Below are 27,566 nucleotides of genomic sequence, written 5' to 3'. Positions count from 1 at the left end.
GAGAGAGACTTTGCTACCATAGGAAGCAAAATAAAGATTTTACAAGAGAGAGAGAGAGAGTCTGTGGTAGTTAACGAAATGCTTCCTTTTTTTGTTTTTGTTGTACTTATAAATAGCTTCTTATGCATATGGAAGATAAGGAGGAAATCTTGGCTACTAGGATGACAAAATAAGCATCTTTCATGTACATTGAACTAAGCAAAGTCCATCATATATGGAGAACATGGTAGCAACTATTTGGCTTCATCCTCATATGCACGTTAGGCCCTTGCACATTTCAGGTGAAGTCACCATGGGAAGACCACATGCTCTGTTCGTCCCATTTCCTGCACAAGGCCATGTCAAGCCGCTCATGGAGTTCTCTCATCGCCTTGCCGATGATGGCTTCATGGTTACGTTTGTCAACATCGAGTCTATTCATGCTCGCTTAATGGAGGCGTTGCCAGAAAACTTTTCCAGTGAGTACAGTGGGCGGATCCGTTTGGTGACCATACCAGATGGATTTGATCCTGATGACAATCAGAGAGACTTTGTGGAATTCATTCATTCGGTCCACAACATCATGCCGGGGTTTTTACAGGAGCTCATATTGAAGATCAATGAGAAGGAAGATGAGAAGATCACATGCATGATTGCTGATGGTATGATTGCAACTCTGCTGAGTGTTGCAGAGAAGCTAAACATCAAGAGGAGAGTGTTCTGGCCAGCTTCGGTCTGGTTTTTAGCCATCACCATGAAGATCCCCATGTTTGTCGGTTCTGGAGTCATAGATGAGAACGGTAAACATCAACCCAAAGAATTGTTCATGACCAATCATAGTGTATTAAACTTATTATAATCAGGCGTCGTTGATCTCGATTTGGGTGCGTGCTACTTTGCATAAACTCAGTCTGCTCATCTAAAAGAGGTGACTCGTAAATGTGTTGTCACTAAGTTGACTGGACGTCACGAATTCGAAACCCCCCTTGCCCCAAGGCTGGAGCTAGGTGTAGGCAAGGGCACCTGAGTTAATTTTTACACCAACGAACTTGGTGAGTGATGCGATTTTCCCCTTGTAATTATCAAAAAGATAAGAAAAAAAGTTTCAATCCCTTGGTGAGTTATCATAAGTGCCAGCTGGACCAACCAGTTATTGCTGATAGATGGAACCTTGCACTACTATTTCTCTAAATTTCGGCTCAAATTGGATGGTAAATGCAGGTAATCCTGATCTTTTGTGAGCTCTTAAGTTTGTAGTAAACTGGCAGTGACAAGCCATATAGGTCCTTGAATATCAAGCATAACATAGTTAACTCTGAAGTTCTTGCCTGCTTTATTTGAGATGTTTTAAAAATTTTCATATCTCACATTTTAGGAAGTAAAATATTGTCTTTTTTTTTAGAGAGAGAAAAGAAATGATTTCATTCATCGGATGAGAAAATAAAAAATAAGTGGTCACTAGATGAGTGATGAGAAGACACCCAGGGAACAAAAATAAGAAGGCAGACAAGAAAACATAGAAACCATGAAGCCAAAGCCAACCAAATCACGATAGGACACATACATCCGAGAGCAGATCTGTAAACACCCCAAATTTTCACTCACCTCCCCGACATTTTCACCAAGCATCATCATCCAGCCTTTGAAATCGTCAGAGGGCAAAATGGTCATTTTCTGAGCCCGGACCTAGCAAAAGTCCAAATTTCATCTGGAACTCTCAAAATTTCTCTATTTTTAGCTCAGATGTTCAAAATTGTATTCCTGACAGGAGACAGGCATCTCCAAGTCTTGGTTCAGGATTACATTTCATAAGACATGGCATTGCATATCATTGCATGAGCATTTCATATCACTGCACTGCACAGCATGTCATTTCGAGGTCCAGAACTCTTGATTTCAAAATTTTCAATCAAGATTAGAATTTCAACTCCTTTCAAAATTGATTTCAAAACCCTGGGTCTTCAAAATTATCAATTTTTCCTATTTTACCCCCAGGACTCTGAATTTCAAAATATTTCCTCAGGAAAACGATCTGGATAATTTTCAATATAGATTTCTGCCACCTTATCTCAGATTTTTCCCATTTTGTCAACAAATTTCAACTATCATTTTTTTACAAAATCGCCCTACAGGGGCCAACTCTTTTCCAAAAATTCCTGTTTTACCAATTAGTCCAGATTTTATGAAAATTCCAAAAAGAGGTTTTGTTGTCTTGTCTTTATTTCAATAAAGAAGCAATGTGGGACCCACATTCAGGTGGTGTTATACAGGCTTTTCTTTTGAAAATTTTGAATTTTGAAAAACCAAAAAATATAGGAGCCATGTCCCCTGGATTGGCGCCACTTGTCTTTTCTCTCTCCTCCCATTTATCTGCCAAGTGTCAATGTGGGGCTACCTTAAGAAGCTGCCACATGTCATCTCATTTATCTGCCAGGTGTCAGTATCCACCATATCCACCCTGCGCCATGTGTCATTCCAAAGATCACTCTGAGATGCCAAGTGTCATAGGTTGTCGTGTCTAGAAAACGTGGAGCTTGTCTCCTCTGAGGTGGCGCCACTTGAGGTTTGTCTCCTGCAAAGTACACATGGCATCCTCTACTCTTTTCAGAAAAAGCAGGTGACATGTGTCATTTCCTGCTCTCTTCAGAAAAATTGGAATTCAAATATTCAAATCTCTCCAGAGGTGGCGCAAATCCTGAACTTCACCTTTTCCATTTTGTCTGAGATGGCGTCACATGGCTTGGACCTCCTTCTCTTCCCTCTGCCACGTGTCAAACTCTGCTTCATTTAGAAAAAGAAAGATGACACATGTCATGTCTAGCTTCCTTCAGAAAAAGTAGAGGACACGTGTCACTCTTGGCTTTCTTCAGAAAAGCAACCATTCAAAAATTTTCAGACAAGAGCTAGGTGGTGAAAATCCTGAAGTTCTACCTTTTTCTACTTTGTCTATGAGGACGCCACATGTTCCTTGCTTTTCCATCCTGCCATATGGCATTGTAGAAGCCACTCCGAGGAAATGCCACATGTCCATCCTCCATTCCTCCAGAGCCAACCTCTATTTGAAATTCAAATCTCCTTTTGAGGTGGCGCCATTTGAGAAGGCCTCTCCAGACAGCTGACACTTGTCTGCCACATGTCCAAACCTCCCTGCATCAGAAAAAGTAGAAAACCCCCCCTCTGAGGTGGCGTATTTTGCTTCTTCCATTCCTGTTCTCCTGCCACATGGCAGTGTGGAGCAACTTGGAGGTCGCGCCACATGTCAGCCTCTCCCTTCCTGCAGAAAAGTAGAATTTGAATTCCTCTGAGGTGGCACAGCCTGCTTCTTCCACTCCTGTCCTTCTGACATGTGTCAAGAGCTTCCATAGGTGGCGCCACATGGCATGCTTCTACTGTTTCCAGCTTTACACCTCAAACCTCCTTTTGAGGTGGCGCCAATCCAGAGCCCCACTTGGCTTCATTTCTTTTATTTATTTTATATTTTTAATAAAAATAGCCCCTGAGGTGGCGCCATTTGAGAAGCTTCAGAAAAGCCAAATTTTGAATTTCAAACTCCCAGATAGCACCCTCTGAGGTGGCGTAATCTGGGAGCCTCCTGTAGAGAAAATCAAGCAAACCCAATTTTGAAAATTTTCAAATCTTGCTGAGGTGTCTCACCCACAAAATTTCCCATTTTATTTTCTCAAAAAATCAAAATAGCACCCCTGAGATGGCGCCACATGGAGGGCTCAGATTGAGCCTGTTTGAAATTCAAAATTTTCAGAAAATTCTATAAAAACAAGGCTCCACGCCCAGCCTAGGGAGCTTCTTTTGGACTTTGAAATTCAACCTAGACTTTCCTCAGAACCCGATTTTTGAACCTTGGAATTCACGCCCCCTTTGGGCTCAGTGGAGAAGGTGCAGTGGGTCAATCTTGGTGAATCATCCGAAGCCCAGAGCGAAGGACAAACAAAGCCCTTGGTAGTCGTTCCTTTCAAGAGTTTCAAAGCTGCATAACGAATCAAAGTGCACCTCTTTTCCTCTTGATTTCATATCATGATTTGATTCGGGTGTCGTTTGAAGAAAAAGCTCATCCGAAGGATGGATTGAGCTATTCTCATAAAACGACAAATATAAAAATACATAATTATGCTTCCTTGATAATTTTTAGCATTCATGCATTTAGCTAGATTTAATTTGCATTTTATTTCGTTAATTTGGCATGTTTCATGAATTAATTAGGATTAATTTAGTATTTATTTCAATTCTGCTAAGTTTCAGTGGTTCTCTGTTTTTGTCAGCCAGTCTACACGTCATTTTATGCGTGTAATTTTTGTTAAAAAATCCAAAACAATCATGGAATGCGCCTTTAGGTGTCCCTAGAAATGTGCCAAAAATTCGGAGAGATTTGAATTCGTTTACTGTGGTAAACGTTCAAAAAGGTGAGTCGGGTTTTATTACCCGGGATGCATTTTAAAATGTCTTCTCCTACTTTTAAAATTGAGATCTCCCTCATGGGAGATTTGATTTTCGATCCAAAAGATGTTCTGAACTTGCGAGGATGTCTAGTTTTTAACCTGATTTTCTTAGATTTTTCTGATGTCTTTTATGTCTGACAAAAATCCGAGAGTGTGGGACACGTGTCAGAGCCTGATTTGGGTCTCTAAGACTTTCGATCGACTTAGGTCGATGGGTTTTCTTTGGGTTTTACTCCAAATCCAAATCTGTAAAATATGAATGTTATTTCCGAGATGTCCTATGTTTGCACCTGAAAGCCTGTGATTTTTAGAATAGTTGTGATATCTGTTTCGGAATTTTTTTGTCATTCACCTATTTGGTCACATTTGTCTGTTCTGTCGATTTAGGAATGAAAAGTTATATTTTTATCCATGTTTCTGTTGATCCAATGCCAAAGTCATAAACATAAAATTTGTTTCTGTAGGTGTCCTGAGTAGTTCTGTTAAATATCAGAAATTTCCATAGCCGGTTTCTATTTGTTTAGCATTTTATATTAGATTAGGTTGATTTTACCTTTGTCAGAACCAAATCCCTGCTACCGAACTCACCATGGCTCAAATCTCGAGGCTGTAAAAACCAAAAATGTTCCATTTCGGGTCCTTTAGCAGTCTACAAAATATCATAAGTTTTTATGGTGTAAATTTTGCATTATCATATTAAGCATTGCATTTAGTTCGGGTCCGTAGGCGAAATCCACCATTTTTAGGACTTTCTTTAAATTTTAGCATTTAAATCATATCATTTCATGATTTTTAGCATTCTAGGCTGTTTATCAGAGTAGGTAGATGCTTCATTCCGAATTTGGTGTAATTTGAAATTCACATGAGGTTCGGTTTAGCCATGTCATCAAAACAAGGCCCCGCGGGACCCGGATCCAAGCGAAAAACAAGCGAAATTCCTTATTTTGGATAAATTGCAAAATGTCAAATTCCAAGTTTACAGTCCTAAGGTGTTTAGCAGCATGTCATCATGCCTCATACTGCACTTCATCATCATTTGATTCAATTTGAATTTCAAAATCTCAATTTTACCAAGTTTTCCTTCGAAAAACCCTGATTTTAAAGGTGTAACTTTATAATTAGGGGTATTTTGGTCATTTTGACCACCATTTCGAATTTCAAACTATTTTCCACCGAATTTCCTGCATTTACATCATTTCAAATATCAAGGAAGTATGAGAATAGGGTTTATATCCAATTAAATCCAATAATTTCATAATATTATTGGAAAATCTTGGAAAAACCCACATATTTGAGCTAACCTTATTTCAAGTTTGGCAGGGACATTCAAAAGAAGGAGCTAGAGTCTGAAATTGCTTTTATTTCATTTATTTAGTGATGTAATAATGTAAATTTTGGAATAAGAGATTTACTTTTCTGCTTAGACTAGGATGCATATCATATAGTTTGAATTTATGCAATATCCTGCTTATATGATTCATGCATTTTATTTCAAAAGCACTATGGATGTACACGAATGGCACGTGCACCAACTCTTAGGGAGTTGATGAACTCGATGGAATCCATATTTACGGCCCTAGTCGGAATATGGACGAGACCCAGATCCATCATCTTTCGACTAGTCACATTGAGCCTACACTCTTAGGCTATCTTAAAATGCACATCATATTTCCAATTTTGCAAAGTATTGTGCATTAAATCAATTAAACTCTGAACATATTCATGGCCACAGTCAGAATATGTGAAGGATTTATTTGACTTAATACACATTTTCCAACAAATTTCTTAGAAAATCTTTCAAAGTGCATTCATACATTCATATCATTTGCATCATGAAATCATTGATTTTCTCATGATTTTCTTAAGAAAATTTCATTCTCAAGAAATCGATTTCTCAAGAAACTCTGAGAATTTTCCAAAATCGATTTTCCCAAGTCAAGTCTTTTCACATTTTTCCACGAAAAGGGGTTATCTCCTCAAGATTTTCAAAAGAAGTCTCTCACTTTTTCTCAAAGATCACAATCAATTTCCAAGTGTTTCAAGGCTAAGATTCTCAGGATTTCGGTTTCCCAAATTTCAATTTTTCTTCCCCAAAAGTTTTCTTATGAATCTTCAATCATTTTCCAAAGAAAACTTTCAAAACTTGAAGTGTTTCCTGACAAGCATTTTCCCTTCAAATGTTTCCCCTTTTCTCAATAATTCTTTCCATTTTCTCAGGATTTTCATCCATTCATGATTTTCCCACAACTTTATGAACTTTCTCGTGATTTCAAAACCCCTTTCTTCTGAGTTTCCTGAGAAATTGACTTTCCCTGAGAAATATCTTTCAACTCCAAATATTTTCCAAGCATACATCATGTTTTTCCAACTTACATTTTCCAAAATCTCATAGCACATGCCTGAATTGTCCGTGCATTTAGGATAGAACATAATTTCGATGATTTAACTAAGTCAAGCACAATTTTGGTCCTTGGTTCGATTACCCCTGTTAAAGGCGGCAGGAATGGTCGAACCTCGTACCGACAGGTCGAGCCCCATCTCATGGATTTTCCCGCAATTTTCAAAACGGAGGTGAGTATTTCAAAACATTTTCCAAAATCCGGTCAAGTTTGAATCGCGAAAGCATTTTCCTTTTTCTCTTCAGCAAGAAAGGGGAAGACGGGAAAAATTTTGCGACGATAACAGGTTTTGGCGACCGTGATGGGATCTGTCCTTGTCTGATCAAAATTGTGCTTGACTTAGTTTAATTATCAAAATTATGTTCACAAAATGTCAGCTCTTCTACTTTTTATATCATGCGAACCTAGGAGCCTAGATTCTGACCTAGCTGACATTGACTGCGTATAGACTAGGCATGGTTTGGTAGGACCAGATTGAGGAGATATTTTCATGTTCACATAGACTTAGGTCTAAATACAACTCTCCTCAATTTAGGTTCTGAATGCAAACAATGTATGCTTCTTCAAGATTTTCAAAAGTCTATCTCTCTAGGACTTAGAGCCCTCTATTTCTTGCATGTGATCATTTTTTCAAAACCTCCATCACCTATCATTACCCGGTCTTCATGTTGCTGGGCTCTCTTCCAGAACCCTAGTTCGGGACAGAGCCTCACAACTGAGCCAACTATTTGGGTTAACACCCCCCTACCACGTACCGTGGGCCACAGTCCGAAGTATATCGGTAGGCGCTCAAGGATGTTGGAAAACCTTACCTTAAAACCGGAGTTGAAATTATATGCCACGTACCTCGGATTTCGATTCGGATATATCTGCATAACTAGATTGGACAAAGATGATCTGAACCTAGAGTTAGGATTAGGGTCCTACAGCTGTTTTCAAAATGATGCATCTAGAGTCAGCCTTTTAGGGAGTGCTGAATGTGCATAAATGTTTGTGTAGGATGTGATTGTATGTGTATTATTTCCTCAATTCTTTATATTAACCAATGTTTTCCAACTTATTAGGCCTTTTTCAAAATATCCTTATTTTTCACGAGGTCTTTTTCTCAAACCCTGGATAATTTACTCAAATATCCCATTTCTTTCAAAACTCCAGTAGATTTTCCATTCTCCCTTTCTACTGTATCTCGGATTCCCAGGTTTATTCTGATCCTGCCTGCAAACTTTCAAATTTTCAAATTTTGCTCATATCTCCAAGAACCTTGTTTTTTGATATATCTCCCAAATTTTATCCAAAAGTTTTGTTTATCCTTCCAAGATTGCCAGCCTGATCCCATCATTTGTTTTTCTCTCAAGATTGTTGCTTTCAAAATTCTTTTTTTTTCATCATGCTAAACATCCCATGTGGTTCTGCAGAAGGCATTGGCATAGTTGTGTGATCCTGACAAGATCAAAGACCGCGCTACTTCAGCACATTAGTTACAGACAGTGAGTGAGAAATGGATTCCATAAAGTCTGTCAAAGAGGGAGCTCAGACCATCAAGGAGGAGATTGATCCCGCGATATATTGGTTATTCCAAAGAATGATGATTGAGATATTGTCCGAGCAAGCTGAAGCCAATTTCGGAAAAGTTCCGGTTAAAGAAGAGGCATCCGTGACCATCCCTATGAGAATCATTGGAGACCACAACAGTGCAACCAGTGCTAAACCCAGCAACAACAAAAACAAAGGCAGTCGAAGCAACAAGTTAGAAGAGTCTAAAGATCTAAAAGGAAAGTATTCTAGAATCCAGAATAGACCTTTTCAATCCAGCCCTCAGCAAAAGAAAAAAAATCAAGGAAAACCAAAGCGTGGAAACTGGAGCGGCGATCGAGATTTCACTCCTATAGAGGATCCACTCGACAAAGTCCTTGAATACATGTTGGTTAAGGGATTAGTCAGGCTCCCAAACCACAGATCCTCCTACCATCATGGGAAGATTCTTGAACCAGTTTTGCAAATTCCATTGGGCAGTAGGGCATGACACTGATCGATGTTTTGTCTTAAAAAACATTGTGCAAGACTATATTGATAAGAACCTCTTTGTTGAAAGCAGAGAAGAAGAACATCCAGTAGCCCTAACCAAGCAAGTTCAATCCAATTCCCAGAGAGAAGTCAAAGAAGTCAGCATTCAACAGAAATCCAGCAATCCGAAGAAGATAAAGCATGATGGTTGGAGTTATGATTGCGAGTTTACTCCTTTAGGTTAGCCAATCGAAGAAATTCTTGGATATCTGCTCACGAAGAATATGATCAAACTTCCAAGGATTGTGGATCCTCTCGTCACCATGGGGAAATGGAAAGATTGTTTCTGCAAGTTCCATTGGGCAATGGGGCACGATACTGAACGCTGCTTCATTCTCAAAAATATTGTACAAGACTACATCGATAAAGAGCTTTTGGTGCTGGAAGAAAGAGAGGGACGAGTTGCAGTCCTGACCAAGCCTTTCCCAGATCACTCGGAAGAATGACAATGTCAATGCCTTCTCATTTTGTCATATTTATTTTTGTCAGGACGATATAAGTCCTAGTTGTTTTCCTTTTTCAAGCTGTCATCCCTTTTAAGGCATCAATAAAATCATCAACTTTTCTCATTTAATTATGACATTCTTCTTTTGGTTGTTCTGTTTTTTTTAATATTATTCTCTCTTCCCCATTACACTGGGGCATCTTTTTGAAAATTTGTTTTCAAACATTCTGTATGCAGGCAGGATCAAATAAAATCTCTCACCATTCATTTGCACTTCATTTGCATTTCAGGTGCATGTGCATTGCATTTGCATTTGCATTAACTATGCACCCAATTCCAATTCCCATTTAGGGTAAGGGATAAATTCTGAGACTATGAAGGATTTCTCATCCTAATCATCAATCTCTGACTCCAGTTTACAATCTCTGTTGATTTCTCCTTAAAATTCTGCAGATAGAATCCTCTTTTCAAAAATCCAGTTCCTGCACTAATAATTTGCAAAATTTGGATCCCCTAACCGGGTTCTCCTCTGAAGATCTGAATTCTGATCCAACTTTCAAGTTGGTCCATATATTTTCTTTGAAAAACCGAGTTCCGACTCGGATTTTCCTTCAAATTATATTTTCTTTGAAAAACCGAGTTCCGACTCGGATTTTCCTTCAAATTATATTTTCTTTGAAAAACCGAGTTCCGACTCGGATTTTCCTTCAAATTATATTTTCTTTGAAAAACCGAGTTCCGACTCGGATTTTCCTTCAAATTATATTTTCTTTGAAAAACCGAGTTCCGACTCGGATTTTCCTTCAAATTATATTTTCTTTGAAAAACCGAGTTCCGACTCGGATTTTCCTTCAAATTATATTTTCTTTGAAAAACCGAGTTCCGACTCAGGTTTTCCTGTAAATCATCTTTCTTTTGTTGATCCAGGTTCTGACTCGAGATCTCTTTATTCATTCGAGCTCAGATTTGAGCTCTTTATTTTCTTTTGTTGATCCAGGTTCCGACTCGAGATCTCTTTAATTATTCGAGCTCAGACTCGAGCTCTTCATTTTCTTTTGTTGATCCGGGTTCCGACTCGTGATCTCTTTACCTTATTCGAGCTCTAACTTGAGCTCTTCATTTTTCTCTGTTGATCCGAGTTCCGACTCGTGATCTCTCTACATTTTATTCGAGCTCTAACTCGAGCTCTTTATTTTCTTTTGTTGATTCGGGTTCCGACTCGAGATCTCTTTATTTTTTTTAGCTCAGATACGAGCTCTTCCTTTTCTTTTGTTGATCCGGGTTCCGACTCGAGATCTCTCTATTCATTCAAGCTCAGATTCGAGCTCTTTATTTTTTTTTGTTGATCCGGGTTTCGACTCGAGATCTCTTTATTCATTCGAGCTCTGATTCGAGCTCTTCATTTTCTTTTTGTTGATCCAGGTTCTGACTCGTGATCTCTGTATTTTATTCGAGCTCTGACTCAAACTCATCATTCTCCTTTGTTGATCCAAGTCACTTCGATCCTTAGGGTCTGTCAATTACTCAAATTTGATATTTTGCCCTCCAAATTCCAATTTAAATCTTCAAATCAGGCAATTCTTCAACTTTGACCTCCGGGTCACCCAATTTCCAATTCTCAATCTCAATTTCCAATTTCCAATTTTCGACCTTCGGGTCAATCAATTTCCAATTTTCGACCTTCGAGTCAATCAATTTCCAATCTTTGACCTTCGGGTCACTCAATTTCCAAATTTCGACCTTCGGGTCACTCAATTCCAAATTTCGACCTTCGGGTCACTCAATTCCCAATTTTGAACTTCGGGTCACTCAATTCCAAATTTCGACCTTCGGGTCACTCAATTCCAAATTTCGACCTTTAGGTCACTCAATTCCCAATTTTGACCTTTGGGTCACTCAATTCCAAATTTCGACCTTCGGGTCAATTCCCAATTTCGACCTTTAGGTCACTCAATTCTCAATTTCGACCTTCGAGTCACACAATTTCGACCTTTCGGTCAACTAATTCTCAATTTCGACCATTAGGTCATCCAATTTCGACCTTTCGGTCAACCAATTCTCAATTTCGACCATTAGGTCATCCAATTTTGATCTCTCGATCAACCAATTCTCAATTTCGACCTTCGGGTCATTCAATTTCTAGCAACCAATTTTCCAATTTCCAATTTGGACCTTTGGGTCAATCAATCTCAATATCCAATTTCAATCATTTTCTCTTGCGAGAGACCCTTTTTAGGGAGAGTTCGAGGGAGCTCGTTCTTTTCGCATGCTATCCAATTCGTTCACTTAGCCCCTTTTTAGGGAGAGTTTGAAGGGACTCGCGTCTTTGTGAACCGTTTGCAAAACAATTTTCAATTTCACACGAGGAACCCTTTCATAGGGAGAGGCTCGACGGAGACTCGCTTTTCTTGTGACCCCCCAATTTCATACTAGGCCATTTTTCGTCATGAAGGACCCTCTTTGCAGGGAGATTGTGATGGACTCGTTCCTTTCATGACCCAATTTTCAGATCTCACTATCATCGGCCCCCTTTCCATAAGAGAAATCTAATATTAGGGAGCTTTGACGAAAGCTCAATTTCTCTTCGAAAGTCCGTTTTGCAAACACCTCCTCTTCAGGGAAGAGAGGAGTATTCCTCATTTCCCATTCAGGTAAGGGCTAAGCCTGAGTCTCTCTTTTTGGGGAAAAAGTGGAGAATTTTCGTCACGGATGTGTTGAGCCGGACTTCAAATACTCACTTTCACCAAGGATTTCAAGAAAATTTTATCAATTTGTCAGTCAATTAATTGTTGATTTCAGAATCTTTATTTCACAAATCTTTATTTCAGTTTACCTTCAGCATTACTTCCAAAAGAGTGAAGCTTCTGCGAAAAGAGATTCAAAATTCAAATTCTCTTTATTGGCCAACCAAAAGGATGAAGGATAAGTCCTCGATATGGCCAGAAAAGAAGATTCAATGTTATTGAAAAGTCGTAGATGATTGATATTGATCGCAGTTATGGCACACCTTTAAAGATTATTCTTGTAAAGACGAGGCAGTGGAAATATCCTGAGTGCTAGAAAAGAGAGCATTTACCCAAGCCCTGTCTCCTCAGAATCACCTAAGCTGAAATTAAATATCCGCAAAAGGGATCTCTCACCTGTCGTCAAGATGAAGGCGAATTAGGCGAGTAGACCCCAGGGCCAAAGAAGATTCGAAACATCTCTAAGATGACGAAGTTTGTGACGGATCCTTCCAGGGAAAGTCCAAAGCACTGTCAAGATGAAGGCAGATGCGATGAACCTACCGACAATCCCTAAAAGATATTTAATTTCAGCTATCCTTCAAAAATCCCCAGCCAATGAGCCAATATCATCAACATGACCCCTGAGGCAAAGAAGGATCGAAACATCTCCAAGTTGAAGGAGTTTGTGACGTACCCTTCCAAAAGAAAGAAAGAGAGAAAAAGTCAGAACCTCTCCAAAATGAAGGAGAATATAGCCAAAACACCAGAGAGCAAAAAGAGTGCAGAAAGATTATCATGAGAGAAGCTCCCAGGATATCAAACTGCCAAAGTTATCAAGACTCTTCTTTAAATCTGTGAAATTCTATTATCAATATTCTTTCATCAACTGCTTTCACAATATCAAATTCTCTTTCATGCTCATATCAAGGAAATTGATAGCTTTCTTGAAGAAGGTCAATCACAAGTAATTTGGATTTCCAATCTCGATTCTACAAAGTGAACCTTGTTTGGAGGTAATACTTTGGGTAGAAAAGAAAGAATATCTTTGCAACAATGTGCAACATTTTCAAATTTTTTTGAATCAACAGCAGAATTTCCAACATTTTGACAATATTTTCTAGCTATCCTGACGTGAAGTGAGAGCTTGATGTTCATTTTCGACACATCCTGACACCAATTTTAAATCCCTCTTAAGGACTTGATTCCTTCCCTTCTTTGAGAGCATGAACTCTCAAAATTGCACACTTCCCTGTGTCCCCACTGTCCCGCCATAGACAGTCCCATTTCGGTTCGAGGTCGAACCACCAATCATTTTCTCGCAAAAGGCAATTTCAAAAGCTATTTAGTCTCAGCAATGAGACGCCCAAAATCAACCCCTTTTCGAGCTTTAGGGACCCCATTTTCCTTCCTTTTGCAGAACCCCTATCGGATTTATTGTGCAAGATCCGAAGGTTCCATCATGGTCTCTTCCTTCGAGGATTTCATCCATTTTCTGCCCGATCAGGATAAGGGTATAAACCTGAGCCTCCTTTGAAGAGGTATTCCATTTTTCGCCCAATCAGGATAAGGGCACAAACCTGAGCCTCAATCAAAGAGGTATTTCATTTTCCGCCCGATCAGGATAAGGGTACAAACCTGAGCCACACTCAAAGAGGTATTCCATTTTTCGCCCGATCAGGTTAAGGGTACAAACATGAGTCTCATTTCGATGAGATATTCCATTCCCCAATCCGGTCAAGGGTTCAAACCTGAGCTTCGTTCCATAGGAGGTATTTCTGTCCCATCCAGGTTAAGGGCATAAAAACCTGAACTTCGCTCTCATAGAGCAAATCTTTCCTCTTCATTCTTTGCTCCATATCTACCATCTTCCTCGGGCTAATTTCCCCTCATACCCAGTCAGATCCTTCTAACTGGGGCATTTTTTTTTATATAGCCCAAATTTGGTGTGTTTTTCTTTGCCACTAAGCTCGGCCACAAGCCGGCTTAGTAGCAAAGAGGGGCATCTGTAAACACCCCAAATTTTCACTCACCTCCCCGACATTTTCACCAAGCATCATCATCCAGCCTTTGAAATCGCCAGAGGGAAAAATGGTCATTTTCTGAGCCCGAACCTTGCAAAAGTACAAATTTCATCTGGAACTCTCAAAATTTCTCTATTTTTAGCTCAGATGTTCAAAATTTTATTCCTGACAGGAGACAGGCATCTCCAAGTCTTGGTTTAGGATTACATTTCATAAGACATGGCATTGCATATCATTGTATGAGCATTTCATATCACTGCACTACACAGCATGTCATTTCGAGGTCCAGAACTCTTGATTTCAAAATTTTCAATCAAGATTAGAATTTCAACTCCTTTCAAAATTGATTTCAAAACCCTGGGTCTTCAAAATTATCAATTTTTCCTATTTTACCCCCAGGACTCTGAATTTCAAAATATTTCCTCAGGAAAATGATCTGGATAATTTTCAATATGGATTTCAGCCACCTTATCTCAGATCTTTCCCATTTTGTCAACAAATTTCAACTATCATTTTTTACAAAATCGCCCTACAGGGGCCACTCTTTTCCAAAAATTCCTATTTTACCAATTAGTCCAGATTTTATGAAAATTCCAAAAAGAGGTTTTATTGTCTTGTCTTTATTTCAATAAAGAAGCAATGTGGGACCCACATTGAGGTGGTGTCACACAGGATTTTCTTTTGAAAAATTTGAATTTTGAAAAACCCAAAAATATAGGAGCCTTGTCCCCTGGATTGGCACCACTTGTCTTTTCTCTCTCCTCCCATTTATCTGCCAAGTGTCAGTGTGGGGCTACCTTAAGAAGCCGCCACATGTCATCCCATTTATCTGCCAGGTGTCAATATCCACCATATCCACCCTGCTCCATGTGTCATTCCAAAGATCACTCTGAGATGCCAAGTGTCATAGGTTTTCCAGTCCAGAAAAAGTGGAGCTTGTCTCCTCTGAGGTGGTGCCACTTGAGGTTTGTCTCCTGCAGAGTACACATGGCATCCTCTACTCTTTTCAGAAAAAGCAGGTGACATGTGTCATTTCCTGCTCTCTTCGGAAAAACTGGAATTCAAATATTCAAATCTCTCCAGAGGTGGCACAAATCCTGAACTTCACCTTTTCCATTTTGTCTGAGATGGCGTCACATGGTTTGGACCTCCTTCTCTTCCCTCTGCCACGTGTCAAACTCTTCTTCTTTCAGAAAAAAGCAAGATGACACATGTCTTTCCTCTACTTTTCTCAGAAAAGTAGATGACACATGTCATGTCTAGCTTCCTTCAAAAAAAGTAGAGGACACGTGTCACTCTTGGCTTTCTACAGAAAAAGCAACCATTCAAAATTTTCAGACAAGAGCTAGGTGGCGAAAATCCTGGAGTTATACCTTTTTCTACTTTGTCTATGAGGACGCCACATGTTCCTTGCTTTTCCCTCCTGCCACATGGCATTATAGAAGCCACTCTGAGGAAATGCCACATGTCCATCCTCCATTCTTCTAGAGCCAACCTCCATTTGAAATTCAAATCTCCTTCTGAGGTGGCGCCATTTGAGAAGGCCTCTCTAGACAGCTGACACTTGTCTGCCACATGTCCAAACCTCCCTGCATCAGAAAAAGTAGAAAAAACCCCCTCTGAGGTGGCTCATTTTGCTTTTTCCATTCCTGTTCTCCTGCCACATGGCAGTGTGGAGCAACTTGGAGGTCGCGCCACATGTCAGCCTCTCCCTTCTTGCAGAAAAGTAGAATTTGAATTCCTCTGAGGTGGCACAGCCTGCTTCTTCCACTCCTGTCCTTCTGACATGTGTCAAGAGCTTCCATAGGTGGCGCCACATGGCATGCTTCTACTGTTTCCAGCTTTACACCTCAAACCTCCTTTTGAGGTGGCGCCAATCTAGAGCCCCACTTGGCTTCATTTCTTTTATTTATTTTATATTTTTAATAAAAATAGCCCCTGAGGTGGCGCCATTTGAGAAGCTTCAGAAAAGCCAAATTTTGAATTTCAAACTCCCAGATAGCACCCTCTGAGGTGGCGCAATCTGGGAGCCTCCTGTAGAGAAAATCAAGCAAACCCAATTTTGAAAATTTTCAAATCTTGCTGAGGTGTCTCACCCACAAAATTTCCCATTTTATTTTCTCAAAAAATCAAAATAGCACCCCTGAGATGGCGCCACATGGAGGGCTCAGATTGAGCCTGTTTGAAATTCAAAATTTTCAGAAAATTCTATAAAAACAAGGCTCCACGACTAGCCTACGGAGCTTCTTTTGGACTTTGAAATTCGACCTAGACTTTCCTCAGAACCCGATTTTTGAACCTTGGAATTCACGCCCCCTTTGGGCTCAGTGGAGAAGGTGCAGTGGGTCGATCTTGGTGAATCATCCGAAGCCCGGAGCGAAGGACGAACAAAGCCCTTGGTAGCCGTCCCTTTCAAGTGTTTCAAAGCTGCATAACGAAGCAAGGTGCACCTCTTTTCTTCTTGATTTCATATCATCATTTGATTTGGGTGTCGTTTGAAGAAAAAGCTCATCCGAAGGATGGATTGAGCTATTCTCATAAAACGACAAATATAAAAATACATAATTATGCTTCCTTGATGATTTTTAGCATTCATGCATTTAGCTAGATTTAATTTGCATTTTATTTCATTAATTTGGCATGTTTCATGAATTAATTAGGATTAATTTAGCATTTATTTCAATTCTGCTAAGTTTCAGTGGTTCTCTGTTTTTGTCAGTCAGTCCACACGTCATTTTATGCGTGTAATTTTTGTTAAAAAATCCAAAACAATCATGGAAGGCGCCTATAAGTGTCCCTAGAAATGTGCCAAAAATTCGGAGAGATTTGAATTCGTTTACTGTGGTAAACGTTCAAAAAGGTGAGTCGGGTTTTATTACCCGGGATGCATTTTAAAATGTCTTCTCCTACTTTTAAAATTGAGATCTCCCTCATGGGAGATTTGATTTTCGATCCAAAAGATGTTCTGAAGTTGCGAGGATGTCTAGTTTTTAACCTGATTTTCTTAGATTTTTCTGATGTCTTTTATGTCTGACAAAAATCCGAGAGTGTGGGACACGTGTCAGAGCCTGATTTGGGTCTCTAAGACTTTCGATCGACTTAGGTCGATGGGTTTTCTTTGGGTTTTACTCCAAATCCAAATCTGTAAAATATGAATGTTATTTCCGAGATGTCCTATGTTTGCACCTGAAAGCCTGTGATTTTTAGAATAGTTGTGATATCTGTTTCGGAATTTTTTTGTCATTCACCTATTTGGTCACATTTGTCTGTTCTGTCGATTTAGGAATGAAAAGTTATATTTTTATCCATGTTTCTGTTGATCCAATGCCAAAGTCATAAACATAAAATTTGTTTCTGTAGGTGTCCTGAGTAGTTCTGTTAAATATCAGAAATTTCCATAGCCGGTTTCTATTTGTTTAGCATTTTATATTAGATTAGGTTGATTTTACCTTTGTCAGAACCAAATCCCTGCTACCGAACTCACCATGGCTCAAATCTCGAGGCTGTAAAAACCAAAAATGTTCCATTTCGGGTCCTTTAGCAGTCTACAAAATATCATAAGTTTTTATGGTGTAAATTTTGCATTATCATATTAAGCATTGCATTTAGTTCGGGTCCGTAGGCGAAATCCACCATTTTTAGGACTTTCTTTAAATTTTAGCATTTAAATCATATCATTTCGTGATTTTTAGCATTCTAGGCTGTTTATCAGAGTAGGTAGATGCTTCATACCGAATTTGGTGTAATTTGGAATTCACATGAGGTTCGGTTTAGCCATATCATCAAAACAGGGCCCCGCGGGACCCGGATCCAAGCAAAAAACAAGCGAAATTCCTTATTTTGGATAAATTGCAAAATGTCAAAATTCCAAGTTTACAGTCCTAAGGTGTTTAGCAGCATGTCATCATGCCTCATACTGCACTTCATCATCATTTGATTCAATTTGAATTTCAAAATCTCAATTTTACCAAGTTTTCCTTCGAAAAACCCTGATTTTAAAGGTGTAACTTTATAATTAGGGGTATTTTGGTCATTTTGACCACCATTTCGAATTTCAAACTATTTTCCACCGAATTTCCTGCATTTACATCATTTCAAATATCAAGGAAGTATGAGAATAGGGTTTATATCCAATTAAATCCAATAATTTCATAATATTATTGGAAAATCTTGGAAAAACCCACATATTTGAGCTAACCTTATTTCAAGTTTGGCAGGGACATTCAAAAGAAGGAGCTAGAGTCTGAAATTGCTTTTATTTCAATTATTTAGTGATGTAATAATGTAAATTTTGGAATAAGAGATTTACTTTTCTGCTTAGACTAGGATGCATATCATATAGTTTGAATTTATGCAATATCCTGCTTATATGATTCATGCATTTTAATTCAAAAGCACTATGGATGTACACGAATGGCACGTGCACCAACTCTTAGGGAGTTGATGAACTCGATGGAATCCATATTTACGGCCCTAGTCGGAATATGGACGAGACCCAGATCCATCATCTTTCTACTAGTCACATTGAGCGTACACTCTTAGGCTATCTTAAAATGCACATCATATTTCCAATTTTGCAAAGTATTGTGCATTAAATCAATTAAACTCTGAACATATTCATGGCCACAGTCAGAATATGTGTAGGATTTATTTGACTTAATACACATTTTCCAACAAATTTCTTAGAAAATCTTTCAAAGTGCATTCATACATTCATATCATTTGCATCATGAAATCATTGGTTTTCTCATGATTTTCTTAAGAAAATTTCATTCTCAAGAAATCGATTTCTCAAGAAACTCTGAGAATTTTCCAAAATCGGTTTTCCCAAGTCAAGTCTTTCCACATTTTTCCACGAAAAGGGGTTATCTCCTCAAGATTTTCAAAAGAAGTCTCTCACTTTTTCTCAAAGATCACAATCAATTTCCAAGTGTTTGAAGGCTAAGATTCTCAGGATTTCGTTTTCCCAAATTTCAAATTTTCTTCCCCAAAAGTTTTCCTATGAATCTTCAATCATTTTCCAAAGAAAACTTTCAAAACTTGAAGTGTTTCCTGACAAGCATTTTCCCTTCAAATGTTTCCCCTCTTCTCAATAATTCTTTCCATTTTCTCAGGATTTTCATCCATTCAAGATTTTCCCACAACTTTATGAACTTTCTCTTGATTTCAAAACCCCTTTCTTCTGAGTTTCTTGAGAAATTGACTTTCCTTGAGAAATATCTTTCAACTCCAAATATTTTCCAAGCATACATCATGTTTTTCCAACTTACATTTTCCAAAATCTCATAGCACATGCCTGAATTCTCCGTGCATTTAGGATAGAACATAATTTCGATGATTTAACTAAGTCAAGCACAATTTTGGTCCTTGGTTCGATTACCCCTGTTAAAGGCGGCAGGAACGGTCGAACCTCGTACAGACAGGTCGAGCCCCATCTCATGAATTTTCCAGCAATTTTCAAAACGGAGGCGAGTATTTCAAAATATTTTCTAAAATCCGGTCAAATTTGAATCGCGAAAGCATTTTCCTTTTTCTCTTCGGCAAGGAAGGGGAAGACGGGAAAAATTTTGCGACGATAACAAGATCCAGTGCTCAGGGACGGGTACTTTGTTAAGTACTCGGACCACACAAAATGAGGAAAATCACTGCGTGCAATGCCTGCCCATTGCCCATCGCCCACAACAATTTTCTCTGTTTTCACGACATCAATTTTCTGTGTTTTGTGTGGCCTGAGCATGTTGTTACCCGAGTACTGGATCTTCTCTCCATTCCCCTACACAGTCGGGTGATGGAGGCAGCAGAAAAACGCAGATGAGGAGCAACAGACAGAGGCCGAGACCGGGCTCCTCTGCCTGAAGCTGACGCTAGTAAAATCTTGTCAAATTAAACAAACAAAACAATACAAAAAGCAGAATTTGAAATTTTAAAATAAATTTATTAAATGAAACTACAACTTTTTTCCGAGAAATTCCTGATAAAAATGTACCTAATGTGATGTTTCTATTTTCATGATAAAACCATGTCATTTTCAACACATTGAAATATTTCACTTTTTTTAACTTCTGCGAAACAATCACATATTTTCCAAGATATTTTGGAAGTGTGGAGATATTTGTCACTATAGTTCCATAAGCCCATTAGTTTGTATGATTGCCTTCTATTGTGCCAACGTTAAGGTCACTGGAGCAACAGAGGGTGGAGATCTGATCTGGTACCCAGCCCAATGAACGGATGTCACACATCCATCCATTGGGACCAATCTTCCCTGTTAATAGACACTTGGCATCCAGTGATTGTACTCAGTACCTTGAGATGTACTTGGTGTTATTCCAACCTCGTGAAAATTGGATTTCTGGAAAAAGATTTCAAGCCTAGAGGCACGTTCTTAAGATCGCTATCTTTAGAACTTCAATCGCCCCACTCCGGAAATTCTGAAGATGCGAAAAAGGGTTTTGTTACGACTGAGTTCCCAGGATACAACTAGGCTTGAACCTCAAGAGAGTCACTGCTTCGCAAGAACAGATGACCTCTCCCACACATGAACTCTGCAAGCCAAACCGAGAAGAAAGAAAGGAGAAAACTGGAGAGTCAGAGATTCTGATGATCCTCAAAAGACGAAAAAGAAGAATTTATAGACTTTTAGAGTGGCCAAAACGTTTTGCGATAAATGAGATTAATGGCCATAAATCTGACGGTTTGAAAATAGGACAAAAAGGTACCTGAACGGTCACCCACCTTTGACTGTTAATCAAAGGCCTCCAAAACTGTCCAACAGTCACAAAGCGCCTTAATCTCAATATAAATGATATTAAACTTTTCAAACGGCCAGATATCTCAAAATCGAAAAATCAAAACGGATATTTGCGCCTCATATGCACCTCGCACTGCTGCGAGCGTGCGAAGTGCGCCATCAAAATGCCACATTGCGCCTCAAGCGCCCTTGCGCACGCGCGCGCGTCCGCGCGAACGGCGCGTCCATTGCTGCACGATGCGCAACAACGTCCGCAAGCCACCCATGGACACAAGGCTTACCAAAGTAAAGAATGGAGAACAAAGTTTGTATTTAAACCACTAGAAAAACTGATTTCTCTTAGATATGGGACTAAAGTTTTTAAAACACTTTTGGTGGAAAGAAATCATCAATTTTAAAACTTTCCTAACAATCCCCCACTAGTTTTAAAATATAATAGGCTTGCATAGAAACTTATGCATCAGTGAGAGTGTCTGCTAGACTTGAACCCCCACTATTTGAAAGAAAACCTAAATTAACCAAGGTGCTAAGTGGACTTATCTTGAACTTAGCTCCTTATATTGTTAACGGAGTTTTCAATCATACATAGGTTTCCAAAAGTTCAATTGTGTGGATTTCATGTTGGCACATTTAGAGCCTTGTGCTTTCCTGGATTCATGAGTGCTCTAGAGAATTGCCAATTCTTATAAGAAACGGCTCACATTTCTACACTCATATAGGTGAGTTTGTCTAGGTGTACTATAACACACACCTTAGCCTTAAGGCCTACAAACTCATTAAGAGCTATTAGCTCAACCCTCATATTAGTTACAGCTCATGAGCACACATCAGTAATGGGCTTACATAAATATGCTCAGTATCTGTCATTCACCAATTCGTTTCCCATTGAACCTATGCATGTGGGATCTCCAGCGCTCTAGATTGGGTATCCTTAGGTGATGACTTAATTGGCTTAATTCCCATTCCCCTCGATGTTTTATTGATGACATCTCTCGAAAGGCCTTTCGTAAATGGGTCTGCCAAATTTTGACATGACTTCACATATTTCAATGAAATAATATTGTCATCAATCATTTGTCTTATAAAACTGTGTCTTAGACTAATATGTCTAGACTTCCCATTGTATTTCATATTACCGGCTTTACATATAGCTGATTGGCTATCACAAAACATTGAAATAGCAGGTATAGGCTTCTCACCTAGTGGAATATCCACTAGCATATTCTTAAGCCATTCAGCTTCTCTACAAGCAGATGCCAAAGCAATAAACTCAGATTCCATTGTAGAATGAGTTATACAGGTCTGTTTCTTAGACCCCCATGCAACTGCTCCTCCTCCAAGGGTAAAAACCCAACCACTCGTAGACTTGGAATCTTCAAAATCAGTATTCCAACTTGTATCACTATACCCTTCAATAACAGCAGGAAACTCGGTATAGTGAATTCCATAATCTAAAGTATGCTTTAGATATCTAAGAATCTTGTTCACTGCATTCCAGTGTTGATGACCAGGATTATTAGTGTATCTACACACTTTACTCATTGCATAGGCAATGTCAGGCCTTGTGCAGTTCATTGCATACATAAGGCTACCTACAACACTGGCATATTTTAATTGTTGAACACTAGCACCGTCATTAGGAGTCAATTTCATATTTGGATCATATGGGGTGCATGCTGGTGAACTATTAAGATATCCGTACTTTGTAAGAATTTTCTCAATATAATGTGATTGACATAATACAATGCCATTTTTATTTCTTATAATTTTGATTCCTAAAATAACATCTGCCACACCCAAGTCTTTCATACAAAACAAGGAAGATAAAAATCTTTTTGTTTGATTTATGCATTCACTATTGTTACCCAAAATAAGCATATCATCAACATATAAACAAATAATAATAATTGAGCTACTATCTACTTTACTGTAGACACATTTGTCCGCATCATGAATTTTAAAACCATTATGCACCAGAGAACTATCAAATTTTTCATGCCATTGCTTAGGGGCTTGCTTTAATCCATATAAGGATTTCTCAAGTTTGCAAACTTTGCGCTCTTGCCCTAGCACTACAAAACCTTCAGGTTGCTCCATATATATCTCTTCATCTAATTCTCCATTCAAAAAGGCTGTTTTCACGTCCATTTGATGGATTTGAAGCTTATATATGGCAGCAATGGCAATCAGAATTCTAATAGTAGATATTCTGGTTACAGGAGCAAAAGTATCAAAATAATCAATACCTTCTTTTTGTTTAAAGCCTTTTGCAACCAAACGTGCTTTAAATTTATCGATTGTACCATCAGCTTTTAATTTCTTTTTGAAAATCCATTTGCAGCCAATAGTTTTGCAACCAACAGGTAAATCCACTAATTTCCAAACATTATTAGACATAATTGATTCTATTTCATCATTTATAGCTTCTCTCCAAAAGGCAGCATCTTGAGAAGACATAGCCTCTTGAAAAGACACAGGATCATTCTCAATTAGAAATGTATAAAAGTCAGAACCAAAATTAGTTGGTTTTCTAATGCGTTTACTGAGTCTAACTTCAGTTTCTGGTTCATCAACACATTCATTAGAATATTCAATCATGTCATTTACAGGAAGTTCATCTACTATAATTCGACTGCCATCAAGAAGAGAATCAAATGCATTTGTATGTTCTATGAAAGATGAATCTCTAGATTCTACAATAACATCATTAACAATGTCCAGAAATCTATATGCTTTACTATGTTCAGCATACCCAACAAATGCACATTTAAATGCTTTAGGTCCAACCTTCTTCCTTTTATTTTCTGGAATTTTAACATATGCTAAACAACCCCAAACACGAAAATAACTCAGATTAGGTTTCTTACCAAAACACAATTCATAAGGTGATTTATCAGATTTGGAATAAGGAACTCGATTAAGAATATAACAAGCAGAAAGTATAGCCTCTCCCCATAAGTTGGAATGCAAACCCGTATTAAGCAGCATAGCATTCATCATTTCTACAAGTGTTCTGTTTTTCCTTTCTGCTACTCCATTCTGTTCAGGAGTTCTAGGAGCTGACGTTTGATGGATAATGCCATTATCTTCACAGAATTTATCAAATTCTCCACCTAAGTATTCACCTCCTCTATCTGTTCTTAAATGTACAATCTTTGTTTTAAACCTATTTTGTACTTCAGCTAGATAAAGAAGAAATTTGGAAAATGCTTCAGATTTATGTTTCAACAAATAAACATAACAAAATTTTGAGTAATCATCTATAAAGGTAATAAAGTACCTATTGCCACCACGACTCAAAGCATTATCCATCGTACACACATCAGAATGCACTAATTCAAGCAATTTATAATTCTTTTCTACACTAGGAAACGGGAGTCTAGTTAGCTTAGTTTGAATGCATGTCTCACACTTATGTTTATGTTCTATTCTCACATGACACGGAAGAAGACCAAAGTTATTCATATTATGAATGCAACGAGAATTTATATGTCCTAATCGTGAATGCCAAAGAAAATAGGAGTCAACCATATAAACAGAAGTAGTAGCTTCATTTATGCTCATCTTGAACATACCACCAGTGGCAAACCCTTTTCCTACAAAGATTTTTCCTTTGGTCACAGTTACAATCCCAGACTCAATAACAATCTTAAAACCATTTCGTGATAGGAGATCTGCAGAGATTAAATTTTTTCGAACTTCTGGAGCATAGTGGACATTCTCAAGTGTTAGGACGTTCCCGGAGGTGAACTTAATTTCCACACTCCCTTTTCCCAGCACTTTAGTTGAGGAAGAGTTTCCCATAAAGAGATTGCATCCCTCCCCCACTACTTCATACGACTTGAACAAGTTCCTGTCGTTTGCCACATGAACAGTGCTTCTAGTATCCAGGTACCAGTCCTTATTTGCAGCAACCATAAAGGTTTCAGAGATTACAGCAACAAGCCTCTCCTCTGACTCATTTGGCTTAGGACCAGTCCTCTTCCGTTCTCTGCATTCTCTAGCAAAATGGCCAAACTTGCCACAAACATAACAACTAATTTTCTTTTTATCAGTTGGCTTTTTCCCTTTCATAAAATTCTTTTTGATTTTCTGGGTTTTCATGATTTTGCCACCCTTGTTACTAACAAAGTTCACTTTAGGATAACCTTCTTTAGGACTCGAATTCTTTTTGTCACGAAGACGAGTCTCTTCCTCAATTCGGATGTCCTTAAGAAGGCCATCTAAAGTGATTTTCTCATTTTTATGTTTTAGGTGATTCCTATATTCTTTCCAGGAATCGGGCAGTTTCCCAATGATGACAGCAACTTGGAAGTCATCATCAAGATACATACCTTCTCCTTTGATCTTATAGGCCAGTATTTGCATCTCATGAATTTGAGCAAGTATAGGCTTATCATCAACAATAGAAAAATTAACATACTGATCTACAATAAACCTTTTGTTACCAGCATCTTCTGCATTGTACTTGATCTCGAGAGCATTCCACAATTCTCCAGCCGACTCCAATGGTGAATACAGGTCAAAGAGTGAATCGGCTAAAGTGTTCAGGATATGCCCTTTGCATCTGTAGTTGTCAGTATGCCACTTCTCTCGCTCTTTCTTCTGTTCTTCTGTCTCAACTTCTCCAGCAACGACAGTGGGACAGGGCTTTTTGAGGATATAGTCTATATGCAGCTCGGACAGCAAGAAAGATACCTTTGATTGCCACCGCTTGAAGTTTGACCCATCAAATCGATCGAGTTTTTCAAGGTCACGGCTAAGCAGATTGATGGAGTTAAATGTCTAACCAGAGGCCATAATTGAAGTTCTAAAATTGTTATTCCAACCTCGTGAAAATTGGATTTCTGGAAAAAGATTTCAAGCCTAGAGGCACGTTCTTAAGATCGCTATCTTTAAAACTTCAATCGCCCCACTTCGGAAATTCCGAAGATGCGAAAAAGGGTTTTGTTACGACTGAGTTCCCAGGATACAACTAGGCTTGAACCTCAAGAGAGTCACTGCTTCGCAAGAACAGATGACCTCTCCCACACATGAACTCTGCAAGCCAAACCGAGAAGAAAGAAAGGAGAAAACTGGAGAGTCAGAGATTCTGATGATCCTCAAAAGACGAAAAAGAAGAATTTATAGACTTTTAGAGTGGCCAAAACGTTTTGCGATAAATGAGATTAATGGCCATAAATCTGACGGTTTGAAAATAGGACAAAAAGGTACCTGAACGGTCACCCACCTTTGACTGTTAATCAAAGGCCTCCAAAACCGTCCAACAGTCACAAAGCGCCTTAATCTCAATATAAATGATATTAAACTTTTCAAACGGCCAAATATCTCAAAACCGAAAAATCAAAACAGATATTTGCGCCTCATATGCACCTCGCACCGCTGCGAGCATGCGAAGTGCAAAGTGTGCCATCAAAACGCCACATTGCGCCTCAAGCGCCCTTGCGCACGCACGCGCGCGCGCGTGCGCGCGAACATTGCTGCACGATGCGCAGCAACGTCCGCAAGCCACCCATGGACACAAGGCTTACCAAAGTAAAGAATGGAGAACAAAGTTTGTATTTAAACCACTAGAAAAACTGATTTCTCTTAGATATGGGACTAAAGTTTTTAAAACACTTTTGGTGGAAAGAAATCATCAATTTTAAAACTTTCCTAACACTTGGTCCCATCAGGATCTCCGCTCCAGAGATTGGTCTGTTGAATGATCCAAGGTCCCTAAGCATTATTTTGTAAATATGAACCACTATATCATCTGGATATGAGGGCAGTCATGGCTGAATGGGATGACCGGACATTTCTTGAAAAGAAAGAGAAAAAGCCAACAAAGATTTTATTGTGGCTGGGGTTTCAAACTAAATAACTAAACAATATAAAAAAAACGGTATTAGAATATTAAAAATAAATTGAAAGAAGAAACCAATGGTTTTTTTTTTCTGAGAAATTGCTCACAAATTGCAAATGTCATTTTCTTTGTGATGTTTGTGTTCTAATGATAAAATTGTCATTATATTTTCAATATATTGAGATATTTTTCCAATTCTCCACTTTTTATGAAACAGTCACATTTTTTACTGGACGTGCCTGAATGGAAGTACGGGTATTTCTTACATATTTCTATAATTTTCAAGGAAAACAAGGAGAAGAATCTGATGGTCATTTTGTTAATGGTAGGGTTTCCAAAAGATGGTGCACCAATCCAACTCTCCGAGGCAATCCCAGCCCTGGACCCTGCTCACTTATGCTGGATCACCATGAAAGATCTCCAGCTACTCAAGAGCAGCTCTTTTACTACCTTCGGAAGTGTGCTGAAGCAATAAAAAGCACTGATCACATAGACTGCAACTCATTTTCCGAACTCGAATCACCGGCGTTCGCGATCATCGACAATGCTGTTCTAGTTGGTCACCTTGTCTCAGCCAACCACTTCAAGCATCAGCCATCCTCATTTTGGCAAGAAGACTTGAGTTGTCTTGACTGGCTCGATCAACAGTCAGCTGGGTCAGTCATCTATGTCTCATTGGGAAACACCACAATGCTCGGCCAACACCAAATTGATGAGCTGGCACTTGGGCTTGAGCTCACTGAGAGGCCCTTCCTCTGGGTGTCGAGGACCGTGTTCATGAACTGAGCTGATCAAGCAGTCTACCCTGAAGGGTTTATAGACCGTGTGGCTGGAAGTGGGCCTATTGTGGGGTGGGTTCCACAAAGAGAAGTGCTCTCACAT

General features: G+C 38.8%; 1 protein-coding gene across 1 annotated transcript; it reads left to right on the top strand.

Moving 5' to 3' along the window:
• The first annotated feature begins 223 nt into the window (after window positions 1-223).
• On the top strand, window positions 224-27,470 carry LOC149837664 (UDP-glycosyltransferase 83A1-like). The gene is made up of 2 exons (XM_090008088.1): window positions 224-779; window positions 26,971-27,470. The coding sequence occupies exons 1-2, from the start codon at window positions 224-226 to the stop codon at window positions 27,468-27,470; spliced, it is 1,056 nt and encodes a 351-aa protein (XP_089864214.1).
• Window positions 27,471-27,566: the final 96 nt, after the last annotated feature.

This window comes from Nuphar pumila, chromosome 5 (assembly GCF_984573655.1).
Source record: "Nuphar pumila chromosome 5, dmNupPumi1.hap1.1, whole genome shotgun sequence".
NCBI classification, from domain to species: domain Eukaryota; kingdom Viridiplantae; phylum Streptophyta; class Magnoliopsida; order Nymphaeales; family Nymphaeaceae; genus Nuphar; species Nuphar pumila.
The sequence above is the reverse complement of the archived record's forward strand: the minus strand, read 5'-3'. Positions and strand labels throughout refer to the sequence as shown.

What these genes read in the sequence shown, in the direction of transcription:
- LOC149837664 (XM_090008088.1), top strand. Translation starts at nt 224, where the DNA reads ATGGTAGCAACTATTTGGCTTCATCCTCATATGCACGTTAGGCCCTTG. An exon ending in TGGAGTCATAGATGAGAACG is followed by an intron (nt 780 to 26,970) that starts GTAAACATCAAC and finishes ATAATTTTCAAG; the next exon opens with GAAAACAAGGAGAAGAATCT.